The sequence below is a fragment of the Rhipicephalus microplus genome, chromosome 1 (assembly GCF_043290135.1).
Source record: "Rhipicephalus microplus isolate Deutch F79 chromosome 1, USDA_Rmic, whole genome shotgun sequence".
Classification (NCBI taxonomy): Eukaryota; Metazoa; Arthropoda; class Arachnida; order Ixodida; family Ixodidae; genus Rhipicephalus; species Rhipicephalus microplus.
Genome location: NC_134700.1, coordinates 249,801,470 through 249,816,676, shown reverse-complemented (window position 1 = coordinate 249,816,676; position 15,207 = coordinate 249,801,470). Strand labels below are relative to the sequence as shown.

Below are 15,207 nucleotides of genomic sequence, written 5' to 3'. Positions count from 1 at the left end.
TCAGCACTATTCAATTAGAAATTAATTCAAGATAAAATTTCGCTATTCTCACACTCCTATCATAAATCCAAACCTCTTATAACTGGGATGGTGTAGTTTAGTAAATCTAAAGCAGCCTCTTGATTGTGCTGCTGATGCACAAGTACTATATACCGTTTTCACGGAAAGGAGGAGCGTAGCCTCAAACTGGTGCATTTTCTTCACTCCCCCTCTCTACCCACCATTCTGCCACTGCCACTGGTGTGTGGAGGTTGCTGCGTTTTGCATGCGCGGCGCTTGTGAAGTGAATGTGTTTCTTTTTTTCCCTTTCCTTTTGTTTGGTGTGTTAAAGCAGTTTTGCTGCTGAAAATCGAAATATCGGATGAGAACGTGTCAACAGGCTTCTATGGCGCTGCGTTTGGCTGCGACAACAGCTATCAAAAGCACAAAAGGCTGTCATGCAGCCGATACATGCGAGGTGCCCCTACTTTAGGAATTTTTTTACTTGGGTCACAGGCTTTCTTCTCCGTCAAATATTTTATTATGTGGGGTGTCTGCCCATGTGACCATTTCTTCATTTCAACATTTTGTGACTCTGGTAGGGTGCTGGTACACTTCATCATCTGCAGCAAAGAGAAGCAATGTCAACGCTGATTGCAACTGAGAAATGTCCTCAGTTGCAAGTCTATAGTAGTGCAGCTATTGACAAAGTGCCATTCTTGAGGTATAGCTCTAGTAAAGGCTTATATTATGTGGTGGCATCCCCTTTGACAGTGATGTGTTTAGAAATGGAGTGAAAAAAATGTCAAAGAAAATTTAAAACTTTGTGGATTAACTGAGCAATAAACAGAAGTCTGTTCCTTAAACTGTGGTTTCAAACTTACACCTTTTTAGTATGAAACATACTAATTATACGCTTGCTGTTGGTTGCTGTAAAAAACTGAGCTGTCCTAATGCAATCTCTACCACTACACCATGCAGGACTCATCAATGGACATCCGGGAAGCCCTGCATGAAGTGCTGGGTGGCTGTTGCCTGTCGACAAAGGCAGGCCTCAAGGCATGTGTGGACGCACTCCTGGACAATCTAAAGCGCTACCCACAGGACAAGCGCTCTCTCTGGAGGTACTGTTTCTTTTTTCTGATGTTTTATAACTTGGAGATAACCTTCATGTCACTATTGAGTTCAAGCAAATAAAGAAAAAGGAGGGGGGGGGGGGGGGGCTTTTTTGCTTTCGATTTTAACGAAAAACCTTACTGTCTTCGCAATACATGTTGGCATAGCAGAACTCTATCGTGAGTTAATTGGTTAGTGACCTTCAAGCCATTGTTTTCTTTTTTGCGAGTGTGAAACAGGTTGGACAATAGATCAAGAGATGAAAACACACAGACGAATGCTGCCATTAGAAGCCAGTGCTCGTTTGTGTCTTGTTGTATTCTGGTCTCTCGTCCCACCTTTTTTGTGCTGGAAAAAAAAAAAAAAAGCTTCAATATCAGATTGTCCATATGTGCATGCACATCCACATTCAAATCCATCACAAGTTAAAGCATTTTTCTTCAGGTATGATAACGTGGGCATTCTGCCAGCATGGGCTGCTTATGCTAGTGGTTAGAGTGGTGTTTGATGGTGCTTTTTGTCGAGAGTTCGTGTTTACTTGTTCTTTCTGAAATAATGGCTATGAATGAAAACCAGTATGATGTCCACTTCAACAGAAAAACCATTTTGATGGCAGAGGAGCTGGGAGTTGACTGCATGGTAGTTGATATCAACATTCACACAATTCATCGATAATGGCACATTGTGGGCATCTGTCCCCTGAAAAAGACTGGCGAAGTGATCTCAGTGCTGGAAAAGTGCACCTTCTTGGGTGTGATATCTCACAAATGAAGTAGGCTTGGGCGAATAGTGAATTTGAGGTTCGAAGTAAATTCGAAGTGAGTAGTGATATTGGTTCAATAACTTTGAATCGAATTCAAATAGTGTATAGGTCACATAATATAAAGAAATAGGGGCATATTTGTCATGATCAAACCAACTTACACAATATTTTTTGAAAATTCAAACAAGGCCTGTGCAAAGGCCATTTTTTGTATCAAAAGAAGTGGAAACAACTTTGAATAGTAGCAGGATTTGACTTTCCATAGAATGCAAGTGAAAGACTGTAAAATATGTTACATTTTACAATTTGTTTTACTTAGAACATATAAGTCAGTATAACGAGTTCTTAAATAAAAAAAATTATTTGATGTGAGGGTGATATCTTCATATAACCTTGAAGTGGAGTTTCATGGCAGTGCGGATTTCTCCTGATTTTGTGCTTTCACGGCTCAGCATTACTTCACATCAGTGAAACCACTTTTACAAAAAGTTACATGTGAACTAGTATGTGCTTAGATAGGCGCTTTCACTGCTTAGCATTATTTTACTGCAGTGAAGCTGCCTTTACAGGATGTTACATGCGGATTAATATGCATTTGTTTGTTCAGTGAAGCTGTCTTTACAGGATGTTACATGCGGATTAATATGCATCTGTTCGTTCGTCTCGGATAGTTCTAAATCTTTAATAATTTGAATTCGATTCGAAGCAAATTCGAATATTGCATTATTCATTCAGATAGTTGAAGCATTTGAATATTTGCCCAAGCCTAAAATAAAGCTAATGTTTTTCTGCCACTGGGCCTTGCATCACATGCTAATTTTTTTTTTCATGAAAAGACTGGAAAGTAAGTTGAGTAGCATAGTGATTTGGGCAGTTTGTTGTGCATTCATTTTACACTAGAGTGCACAGACATGAGGTAGATGGCTCATAGTCATAATGTGGAATCTTTGGGTCTTGCTTTCGATATGTACCATATCCCATGGTCCCTGTCTGTTAGTATTTCTTGTTTATTTGACAAAAATTTGTTAGGTAGTTAGTGCTTTTGTGTCTGTCATTTGCTGTGTTCTTTGCACCGTGGTATGAAGTGAAAAGTCGCACGTTAAGCAGGGTAAATGAAGTGGTTTACTTATGGATTTTCATGGTTGTCATAAATACCACTTCTTGAAATATGACTGCAGGTGCCTACGGTTGCTGGGGCTGCGACATCCATACCTGACATTGCCGTTGGTTCCTGAACTCCTGGGCATTCATGCATTCTTTGACCTGCCAGAGCCTGATGTGGAGGATCCAGCTTGTATCCTTGAAATGAACCATGTTTCTTTGAGGTTTGTTTGGCCTGTAGCAAAAGCTATTTCATTTCCTTGACCTGGTGTTCCAGACATGAGCACGCTGATATTGGTGTTCAATGCAGCAGCAGGCTGTCCAACCATGGTGCCTTTGTTTGAGGAGCACACATTACGGCACTACTCGTACCTCAAGGACTCCTTCCCCAGCTTGGTGCCCCAGCTTAAGGTTCGTGCTCCTTACATGTCTTACTCATAAGTGCTGTTGAGTATTTTTCCATTTGCTGATGTTATGTATGCAAAGCAGGTTAGTCTGCGCTACATTTATGACCTCTCTAACAGGTACCAGTACCTCCTTTGCATTACTTCAGCTCAGTAGCACACTGACTATAGATCTAAGTGCTTCTGCAACCTGTTGAGTCATTTGTGAGCTGGTAGTTTGCCCAGAATGGTTATAAATAGGATGTCTTTTTTTTACCTTTTTTCTGTCATTTTTCTGTCATCTCACTACTGCATCATGCCGTCTGTCTGTGCAGAGTTAAATTAATCAACTGTGCAGTGTATGCTGCTGTTTTCAACTTGTTTTAATAGCGAAGCTGTTTAAGCCCAGCCTTAGTGCGTGATGTGAATACAGAAATTATCATCATCATGAACCAGCACACAATCTCTTCATTCATTTTTTCATCTTTGTTCTCTTCTGCTTCGCTCCCAGAGCAAGTGTGCTAATTTATCCGGCGTGGCCTGTATTAGCCATAATGCTTGAGAGAATGTGCACAGAGAGAGAGAATGAGAGAGATAAAAAGAGACAAAGAAAAATTCATGGAAAGGAAGATTCTTCACAAAGTAGAATTCAAACCTACGTACCCTTGATCTGAAGGCAAGTGCCCCAATCACTCTGCTATAGACGGCTTCAAGATTGCAAGGTTTGTATCCAAAAAAACTTCCGGTCACCTCATTTACCAGCTCCTAACGTCGAAACTTAAAGCACGTCTTCAAGTATACTTCAAGGGTAACAAAAGTCTCGATTTAGTTTTTCAGGTAAAAGGAATGTGTGGAAAGTTCAAGGGAAACTCATAATTTTTATGTAGCTCAAAAGAACATTTATCTGACTTTATTTTGCCAAACAAGGGAAGGAAAGTGTAGAAAGTTAGCGGGATATTTTTTAAAGCTCTTCATGACCAAAGACGCTAATAAGGCACATCGGTGGACAAAACCGGATGTCATCAGGGGCCTGAGTTTGTAAACAGTGAAAGGGTCTATACAGGCATGCTAGCAGAGCATAGCATAATTTTGTAATATAGTGTAGCAAAAGGGTGGGAAAAAGAAATGATCGTGTGGAAAAAAGATGTGATGATGAGGAGGAGGGAAAGGAGAAGGTGAGAGAGTAATGCATAACAGAAAGAATGAGAAAGAGAGAAGTAGAAAGAACGAGAAAACAGATAAAGAAAAAATCTGAGAAAAAAAAAGAAAGAAATAGAGTGAATAATTGTGATAGGAACAAATGGAGAGAAGCAAGCAAATGACAAATAAAGAGAGATGGAAGGAAGACAAAAAAAAGAAGAAAGAGAAAGAATTAGAGAACAGAAAAAAAGAAATACCTTGACCATCTCCCCAAAGGGAACCCTAATAGACGTCAGGCACTGGAGTTTTTTGTGGAGACGCAGCGCCACTTGTCGACACAGTTTTTAGTAGTGCAAAGCCCAACTATCTTACACAGTTTGCTGCGCAACCAGGTGCAACTACAGCGTGTGAAACAACGATTGGACTAAATATTAGGTTATTTTCGCATTGAACACTTGAAAAAGAGCTACGAGTTTCTCTCTGCTAGTCGGACGCGTCACCGAATCGCCATGAAATGCTTGCTGGTTCACTCGCCATAACTACGACAAAAACAAGAGCAGATTAAACAGCTTCGCACTCTACGAAAAAAGACCCCAGTCGACGCTAGTGTGGCGCTGTGAATTGCCACGGACGTAAAACACTTCAGTTTTACTGATTTCCACAACTTTCGCGAAGCAGAACAGAGAGAGTGCTGGATATGGGCCGTAGCGAACATGTTGGGTAAGTGAATTACACGCATTCTCTACAGCCGTTCACATGAGAGTGTAATAATGTAGGTCTCCTGTCGCTGTTATGAGTTGCCTTGACGGAGAACCGTGGCAACTGTCATTATGAAGCTTAACGGGGCCTCCTACTGCGGTGCGTACCATTCAGCAGTAGACAGGTGACGCGCGTGATGAACATCGCACACACCCCGACCACTGATAATCTGAAGTTTTCACCACCACACATGCTGCATTACGCACATAAGCCTTTCAAGGCTCCAAGTCCGGCTTTAATTAGGAAATGCGAACACGTACGTCAGAGAGGCAGATCGCTAAATAATCATGACCACAATCAGGTTTCTCTTGCCGTTGGTCTCCGCAATTGCTGTAGCTATCTCGGAGGCTTCGGTTTTGCCTTTTGTTGTACACCGATAAAGTGGATATGCATGTATCCCCATTTGCAGTATATACGAACGGATGACTATCATCAACAGGACATTCTAGCATGCGTAATAAAACAGTTCAACGTCCAGGAAGGAGACATCAATGAAGAATGCAGCAGCAAAGGCGAAAATCGTGAAGGCTATTGGTTCCGGAGAAAGCAAGCTTCGTACCACTGATCGTAAGATAGATTGCTCGTGTGTATGCACTTCATTGCTTTGGCATCATGTGTATGCCCAAGTTTAATGTATTTAGGCGTTACAGAAAGGACGTCGAAGTGCTTGCCTCGGACTCGATGTCTTGCGATGCTCGCTTAAACTTGAATTGCCAGTTACAGTACTCCGAAACAACTGAAACATCTTTTGCATTGTACCCGCAGTTCGTTTGGATGAGCTTCCTACTTTTCTGAAGCAAGGTTGGATTGAAACAAGAAGCTTGCCAGGTTTTTGATTTGAAGAATACCGCACCTCAAGACCAACGAAAAAGAAGGGCCTATGCACGTTCGCTTGCGGACGGCTTTCTTTGCACTGCCCATCTATGGCCGGCGCATTGATGGGGGCACTGGTGGCGGCGTTTTTCGCAGCAGTGCTCATGGTGTTGACTTGGTTGAAACGGGCATCGACGTTGGGTCTGGAAGAATGATTTGAAGCCAAACTTGGAGTAGCGTTTACTCGAGTAAACGATGTCGCCATTTGCGAACGCGCTCGGCTTCGCTAACCGTCGCAACGTCGGGGACGGCGAAGTGAGTCGTAATCGCATCGACGGAAGTTTTTGCAGGCGAAGGAGCATCGTCTTACGGCGTCCTCTTCATCGCCGATAAATGAGCCGAAAGAATGTTACCACTTCATGTGCGCTCGAGCATTGTGAGTAATGGAGAGAGTGAAGTGAGAGAGAGGTGATACATACAGACTTGTTTCAACGCGTACGTTAGGCATGCGTCAGGTTGGCAGTGTAGCGAGCGGCAGTCACGGTAACGGAGCGAGCGCACTGCAGGCTAGGGAGAGAATGACGTCAGTGCGCACTGCAAGGGGAGCGTGAGGTCACTCGTTCGGAGCATAGAGTTTTCTAAATATACACAAGCGGGAACTCTAGCGCTATTGTCTATGGAAGCTACACCGCACTGCGCTTCAGTGAGCATGAGAATGATGGGTAGTACACCGATTTGTCTAATCTTTGTAATTCTGGCTCCGTGTGTGTTCGTGTGGGACTGGGAATAGCTTTCTCACGAAACAAAAGTCACCAAGTGTTCAGCGATTGCGCTTGACCCCTTATTATTTTAGGCATGCCTTTTCAAATCGGGTCACGAAGTTCAAAAGGGTTCGTTGTTTTCTTCGAAACAAAACTGAAACACAGCAATAAACAATGCCACAAGTGCGATTCGTGCGAGAGTTTCTTCTAGGGAACTATAGGAAACTCTATGCGGTGCGAGGAACACTCTTCCCCAAGGTAAAGTAGCAAGACGCTTCTTTGTCTTGGAGGCCCTCGTTCTTGCAGCCGCTTCTGCCGGTAGTTTCAGGCTCTACAAAAGGGCAGATGGCAATAAATGAAGCTGCAAGTGGGATTTGCCGCCTGCAAGTACGAAGACTAGGCAAATACTTTACTACCCATCATTCCCATGGTTGCTGAACGATCGCAGCACGAGAGTCCCCTCTAGTTAATTTGAGGAAACTCTATGGTTCGGAGGGACAGTGCTACACAGGCTAGTCAAAGAGCTGCTTGATACCACTAGTGAGAAGCTACCCTAATCTTTTTCACTGCCAGTGTCAGCTGCAAGGACTTAACATTGCAGCACTTGCCTTGTTAAGTACAATGGTTACTTCTCTGTTACCGTAATCTTTTTCACAGCCAGTGTCAGCTGTAAGGACTTAACATTGCAGGACTTGCCTTGTTAAGTACAATAGTTACTGCTCTGTTACATCTTTTATAGGTAACACATTGCTAGCTGCTTGGTTTTGTCAAGGTATATAAAGTAGGTAGAACAGCTACGAGGTACTTCTGAGCAAGCAACAATCTGTAACTGGTGGCTTCTGACTGTTTGCATAGTCACTTGATTCCATGAACTCTCATTTTGTGGAAGCCTGATGTACAGCGATGGCTGGACATACTGAAGATGATTCTGCTATGCTGCATTGAAAACATTGAAACAACACTGTATCAATACACTACATGATGTGAATGTAAGTCATAGTCAGGGTTACATGCTTTGTCACCCAGGTAGAACCAACTGTGTTTGTGTTTCAATATATTGAAGAAACAATCGGCATTTTTTAGGTGCAAGTTATTATAGAAGTAAATATAATAACTCTAATCAACCTCCCATTGCACCCTGGTTAATGATGACCACATGGGGTTTATAGCTAAGTGCCTTAGTATCCAGGCTGTGGCAGTCATTTAGCACTGTCATTGCTATTGTGATGAAAAAATGAATGATGGGAATAATGCACATTATACCCTTGAGATGTGTGGCTGCAACAGAGCCTGCAGAATCCTTGGAAAGATGCTACAAAGCTAGCAAGGGTAGAGCACATCTTTTGTTCAACTGGACACCAGTTTTGAAATTTTCGCTCAAAAGCCATGTACTTAACTTGACTGTTTTTGGTTTACCAAGACCGATGTCACTGCATGTGTTTCTTACAGCTTCCAAACCAGCAGAGTAGCCCTTCAGAAGGATTGGCATCTTGCTCTCTGGCACAGTCACACAGTTTTTTGCACCAGGCACTTGAACGGGCATCAGCAGCTGAATTGCGACACCCTGCTGCCAGGCAGGGGTGGCTTGAGACATCCATTCGGTCAGTGGCTTCTCACCTGTTTGGCCTGCATGACGTTGGCACATACTAGTGCACAGGGACTATTGGTCGCACAGTTATATAACTTTACAGAGGGCATTCTTTTTTTTAAATGTGGTTGATCCCTTTTTCTGGAAATCAGTATAACACAAAAGTGAAACGTGTCTGTGTCCTTACAGAGGTAGTTAAGTGTTTATTGTGCATTGTTTTGCCACAAAGGCAAAGGAATGCATGGTAGAAAAACAAATTGCAAAGTCACACGAAGAACGACAAGCAGCTCAAAACTTGCAGCGCGCATCTCATCCAGGAAGCATGCACGAAGTGAGCATACACAGGATGAGTGTGGACTAACTGTCACAGCTCCATATTTGAGGCGCATTTAAGACAGAAAGAAAGACGCACGTAACAAATTCACAAGTACACACAGCACAAGCTCGAACAACTATCACAATTCTTACTTCTTTGTGTGTTAGCAGCGTGCTCCTTTTGTTAACGTAGCAGCAAGCGGAGTGACCTTTGTGCTCTCCCGAATGATGAGTCTGATAAACACATGCGCAGAAAAGGCCACACTTCGTGGAGGTGGCGCTCATAGAGATGCAAAAGGGGACAACATTTAGAGCATGTCCAATGCGAGCCCTTTGTGCCATCTTGCTACTGATTACAAAAACGCGCTGAAGTCGCGGAGCTCTGAGGATTGCCAAATGGTATATGGTGTATATAATGGCTAGCCGTTAATAATTTTGTCAGCATATGCTCCATGGCCTAGTGGTTAGCGCTTCGCGCTGCAGATTGAGAGGTTGCTGGTGAGACGCCCTGCGAGAAAACGTTTCCTTCTCTTTTTTATTTCTATGCCATCTGTTAGTATAAATTTTACATAATATCCGTGATGGAAATATGTCAGTAGAGCCGTAGTGGACTCTGGCATAAAACACTTGTGTGTTAAAATTTCTGAACAAATCAAAATACAGTTGAGAGGCATGCTTTTTTCATTTTTTGCCACATTAAGCAGCAACTTTTGGGCCTGTCGTCATGCTCCTGATGCCTCATATTAAAAAAGATAATTTACTGATATTAGAGAATGTCAGAGGATGCTTACAGCATTGTATTCCTGCACCTCCTTTTCAACAGTATTCAAAGTGGTGATGTTGGTGCAAGCTTTCACGGAGCCTCAGTAATATGAATGCTAGATGGCTCAATTTGGATCGTCATTATATTCACTGAGCTGCGGTGGTACTGACTCTGCTTGTGTCTTACATTTCCATGTGAAAAGGCCTTGTTTTTCTCAATAAATTTTAGTTATCAACTAATCCTGTTGTTTACTGGTCATGTTCGAGTTTTCTGATGAACATCCTAAATGCCAGCATTTTTAAAGTTGTTCTTGCTTCCTCCAAACAGGGACCTCCAGAGGCTTGCAGAAATAGAGCCCCAGCTAACAGCAGCTGCTAGCTGTGCCAGCTTGTACCTGCGATGTCAGCTACTGTTTGCCAAGGTCTGTCTGTTTAGGGAATGATGCCCCTGTTTTCAGCATTTCTCTGTCCTCACAAACTCCCAACCGTAGCCTTTTGTAGTTTGTGTAAGTAGTTTCTCCTGCCTCATATGAAATTGTGAGTTATAGTGATCTAGAGTACTCGCACCGACTACTGGCTACTGCAGGTTTCAGCGTAGAAGCCTGTGGGATCATGTCAGCTGTCGTCCTATGTAATCCAATATACACATGCCTGGCGCTCACAAAGCTTTGGGCACCCCTTGCCAAAAGAATTACATGGCATGAACAATTCTACAGTAAACATCTACACTTGAATATTTCAGCTCATTTCTGCCTGCCTTATTTTTTGCATGTTTATGTTTATGAACTAAAATGTAGAGGAGTGTTCCCTGCTTGTGGTACGAGGTGATCAACATCTGTTGGGATTAATCGGTTACCTGAGAAGAGGTCACCCATTAATCAAATGGCAAAGGATGTCTCAGGACATTGATAGGCTATAACAGACGAGCAGGAGGTAAATTCATTTGCTTCCAGCTTCAACAGCGCTTGCGACATAGTTGGAAATAGTGGTAGGGAGGTCAGGCCGCAATATACGACTGCTGGCACATTTAAGTACCCTGTGAAAACTGAAGTGGGCAGCAAAGGAGGTTTCGTGAAAAGCTTTGAGGACTTGTATACGCAGCTAACGAGAAAAAACTTGTGGGGATCTGAGGCCTGCAACCATTTCGCGGGTCTTTCGTCGTACGACCGCTCTCCTTTTCCTTTCCCGTGCACTGGTAATGGCGCGGGCACGTGTTCTCGGGGACTGCGAGAATCAGCGAGGACGAGCCACGTGTGCGCCAGAAAGGGTCTTTTCATTGTCGGCCAGTGCCCGATAAGCATGTGGTTTTCCTTCATCGACGGCCCCCTTGGGAATCGCCGGACTGCAGCCTGCCTGGGTGCCTAGGCATCCGCAGCGGGCGTGTTTACTTGAGTGTTAGCTTCGGTACCGTATGCTAAGCGAACAGCGGTGCCTAGTGCTTGGAAGTGGTCGCACCACGTCAAGCCGCACTTGCCGAAGGCCTACAGGTATGAGGTTTGCCCTAACTCTCGCGACCAGGCCCAGTGACTATCGTGAGAGTTTGCAGCATAGCCGCGAGGGACCTTTTCCCAACCTGCGTGTTTAAGCTTGCTATTGCCAGCTGCGACGTTCTCACAGTTTCCCCTTATCGTGAACGTTTGCGTGCGGGAGCCTTTGCTTTCCGCGTCCCGGTAGCGGTCGTTGTACTGTTGTTTGGGGTGCCTCCAAAGGCAATAAAGTGTTTGTGTACTGCTGTTTAAATGAACATTGTCTGTTTTGCTGCGCCGCGCTAAATGCTTTGTTAGTTGAGCGTGTGCGGAGCGGTGTGCTACATGTGAGTAGTTAACGGAGACGCGGCCCTGTGGCTTGCTAAGCCAGAAACCCGCGATGATCATCCGCTACGGTTAGTAGCGAGGTCACCACAAACTAGAGCCCACTGCTGTTTGTTGGTATTGTAAATATAATACAGCTGTGAAAATAGCAAAATTTTGGATTAGAATCGAATATTTTTTGAGTAGTTCGAAACGAAATTATGGAAAAAAAGTTGGAGGGGATTCATTATTATTAATGTTAATATTATTAATAACAATATTATTATTATTTGGTTTGTATGCATATAAAATATGAAGACATAGTAAATAGGGAAAGAGGGTAGAGGAATAGGAAGGGAGAAAGTCACATAGGGAAGATAAAACTCGTATACACAGGTCGCTTGATGCATTTTGCCGTACTGGTACTCAGCAACTTAGGCTTCATTTGTTAAAGCCATACACATGAGAATGAGCAGATTTTCAAAAAAGGTATTTATTTACCCCCCTAAATTATTGAACCGTTGGACCTAACAAGGGACACCTGAAACGCTTGGTAAAGCCAGTGCCTGCTTATGCAGATCCTGTCCAACAAGAGCTGGCTCAACCTGTCTGCAGCCTCACCCTTGCAGAGCAGCACTTTGAAGTCTCTACTCGAGCAGGCAAGTACACTTAGCCAATTGGTTTGACATATGTGTGGAACTCTTGTGGTTTTACAAGCTCGTCTTGCTGCTTTTGAATAGGAATATACCTCCATCGGCTCATTAAGAGAGAAAGTATGGAATGCTTAAACCAGCTATAAACATTCCTATTGATGCAATCATTCTAATTCTTGTAAAATGTGGCCACAGTGCTTGCAGAGTGCCATCGCACCTTGACTAATGTGGCCGTAGTCTTCGTTTGCAGTCAACAGTTTAATATATATTGAATAAAGTTTGTAGGTGACTGACCTCTGCTGCTTTGACCAAGTAACATGTTTAGAAGCTAAGTGATAATAAGACTCAAGTGCCAGGGTGCAAACATTACTGACCTCTGCTGCTTTGACCAAGTAACATGTTTAGAAGCTAAGTGATAATAAGACTCAAGTGCCAGGGTGCAAACATTATCAAGTAGTTCAATTATATTCGGGTCGTTTGCCAAAAACGTTGCCTGGTTTAAATAGCTGCTACAACATGGCGTCATAAGACCCTTTGTTTGCCTTCTGGCAGTGAGTGGCTAGCCAGGAAACAATGCAATGACAATTTTAAGCAAGATGAACCATACAAATCTGGACCACATTTTGCATTTCTATTATCAAAAACATAATTTATTCTTCTGCTGGTACATCAAAGTTGTGCACAGCCTGGCAAAAAAAAAAAAATTCTTATCAAGAAAAAAAAAAAAGATATTGTGACGTTGCTCCTGCTAAGTATTCCGCACTCATTGTATTCAGTAAATAAATAAAGATTACAATGTTCATGTATGTAGAAGAGGGTTGAAGAGCTGACGACTGTTCGCGATGTGTGCAGCTGCTGCAGCAGACATTTGTGCTGCAACACCAGTTCCTGGGCCTTGAGCGAGCAGAGGAGGGCGCCCTGCGGCAGCTTCGCTTGCGGGCACTTGCCCTGCAGCTAGTCGTTGTCATCCGCGGCAGCAATGCTTCAGCTTTGGGGCTTTGTGAAGCCTTTCTTGAGCAGCTAGAGAACCTTCAAGGGTATGCACTGTTACACACTCTTCCAGTGAATTCGCGTGTTCTGTTTGTGTGGCTGTTTTATGTTGTGGGAGTCTTGTAAATGTGTGCAAATTTCCTTACAGACTGCTTGGAACACACCACTGTTTTCTCATATGTCATTCTTTCTTCTATTATGTCTTTTCAGCATTCATACCACGGCAAGTTTTATGTGACAGATTTGAAGTTTCATCTTTCCCAGATTGACGCTATGTTCGGCTGCCTATGGCCCTTTCTTTTTATGTGCCTCAATGCTTGCAGTACTTCAAAGTAGACTTAGTGGAGCAATCAAGCCATGTGGCTCAGTATAAGTGCAGGCAATTTAACCCACACCGATGGGTACTCCCCATTCTACTCATCTGACATGGTGTTTTCGTGCTGCTGGGTTATCACTGTCGGTCAAAATCAAGGGCTTTTAACGTAATAAAGAGAGTTTTGAAAAAATGGTGAGCTTCAGAACATAAATGTGTAGTTCTCAAGTACTTATGCACTGTACAGTGGCAGGTGTGAAGTGTACCTGATATGCATTGCTTTTTTAATGTACTGCTATCCAAAATCAAAATAATGGTGGTACTTCTAGAACTCTTTGTACATGTGCCTGCAAAGCTGTATTAATGAACAGCTGGCCTAGCTCTACCTTGAATATGATGAACCTTGATGCGTTACTGCCCCCATATTTAAACTAAATCAACCATTACTCCACCCTTTGCTCTTTCGAGCAGTACTGTGAGCTTAGTTAGGCTAAAATATATGAGTTGGGCAGTCACCGGGCTCTCTTATTTACTACCTCTGGCTTGACCTTGGTGAGTGTGGCGCAGAGTGTGTTCAAATCCGAGTCAATTGGGCTGATTACCAGATCACACATGTATATGTCCCAATATGATAAGGTGTCCTCACGTTCGAGGTATCGAGAAATCCAGGTTTCCGCAAAATTACTTTTTTATTTGAGGCAGAGCTAAAACAAAGCAAGATATGTTGTTGGGCTAGTCGATTAATTGTTGCAAAAAGAATTTTGCACAGTTCTAATTTTTTTTTGGAACAGTGAAAACAAAAAACTTGTGGCGTTGACATTGCTAAGGAAAAGAAAGTTGACTAACCCTCACATTCAGAAACGCTCCTTGACTTGAACTTGAGTTGCCGCTGCCTCAAGGCAGTGCTTTTAAAACGTGTTTGTGCTGCCTTGGTACTGCCTACAGATAGTGTGTTCGGAACGTGTTTCTGCTGTATTGAAGGCGGTGGCAAGTCAAGTTCAAGTCCAGGAGCGTTTTGGACTATGGGAGTAAAGAAGGTTTTCTGTACTTAAAGGCATGCAGTAACCCTCTAGATGGTTGAGATAATGCAGGGAGCTTGAAATAACACAACTGTCACCTTTGGTTATGAGATTCTGGAATTCAATGCAGTTTCAAAAATTTTTGAATATTCATTTCTATGCTGGGTCATTCTCACATTGACCTTTGTATTAAAAATTGACCAACTTACCTTATTCAGATGGACAGTGAAGCAGTACAGGAATGAAAGGTACAACTTGTAAATGGTGTCCTGCTAACTCTGCTTGAATGTAGTTGGCGGTATTATGTTTCATAATAAAGTAAAGCTATTATGCCATCTAGCTATACTTCACATCTTTGTGACCATTGTTTGACTAAATTAGGAAAACATGGTAGCACTTGCTCAAGCACACATGTCATTTTTCTCGGTGACTCCACCGCACCTCAATCACTCATTTTCGCTGAGACCACGCTTCATTCTTACTCTACTGCTCCCTGTATAATGATCAAGTAGACTTATGAGTACCGTATTTACTCAAATGTAACACAACTTTTTTTCCAGACTTGTGCCACCATAAGTCGACCCTGGTGTTACAATTGATTAAATACGGTATGGCATAATTCGGGCACACATGAATGTATGAAGTTGTATGTGCCACTATGTTTGATGGTGTAAACAAATTAGAATTAAGATTGCATTGTCTCTGCAAGGTAGCACAAAGCTTCAAAGCATTTGTTCTCTCAGCCGCTGTGTCTGGCAGAAGCATAGTCACATGATCAAGCATGGTGGCACACATGGTGTTGCAAAAAGTACGTAGAGTGTGCCGACTATAGCCAGAAAAATGAGGCTCTGTCAAATTGAAGAGCGAAGAATTGTTATAGTGAGGCTAATCCCATTCTATAGATATCTGAATAGAAAAATGAAGCATTTCTTCACGTTTAATCATGCCATGGGGATGCTGTG

The 15,207-nt window shown here is 42.9% G+C and overlaps 1 protein-coding gene across 1 annotated transcript in view; it reads left to right on the top strand.

Annotated features, from left to right (window-relative positions):
* Window positions 1-15,207, top strand: part of IntS4 (integrator complex subunit 4) — a 44,132-nt gene that overhangs the window by 22,330 nt on the left and 6,595 nt on the right. The window contains exons 10-16 of the mRNA XM_037434909.2: window positions 961-1,103; window positions 3,037-3,152; window positions 3,237-3,370; window positions 8,265-8,416; window positions 9,809-9,902; window positions 11,849-11,929; window positions 12,776-12,960. Coding sequence (XP_037290806.1) covers window positions 961-1,103; window positions 3,037-3,152; window positions 3,237-3,370; window positions 8,265-8,416; window positions 9,809-9,902; window positions 11,849-11,929; window positions 12,776-12,960 — 905 coding nt within the window. The remainder of the gene's footprint in view (window positions 1-960; window positions 1,104-3,036; window positions 3,153-3,236; window positions 3,371-8,264; window positions 8,417-9,808; window positions 9,903-11,848; window positions 11,930-12,775; window positions 12,961-15,207) is intronic.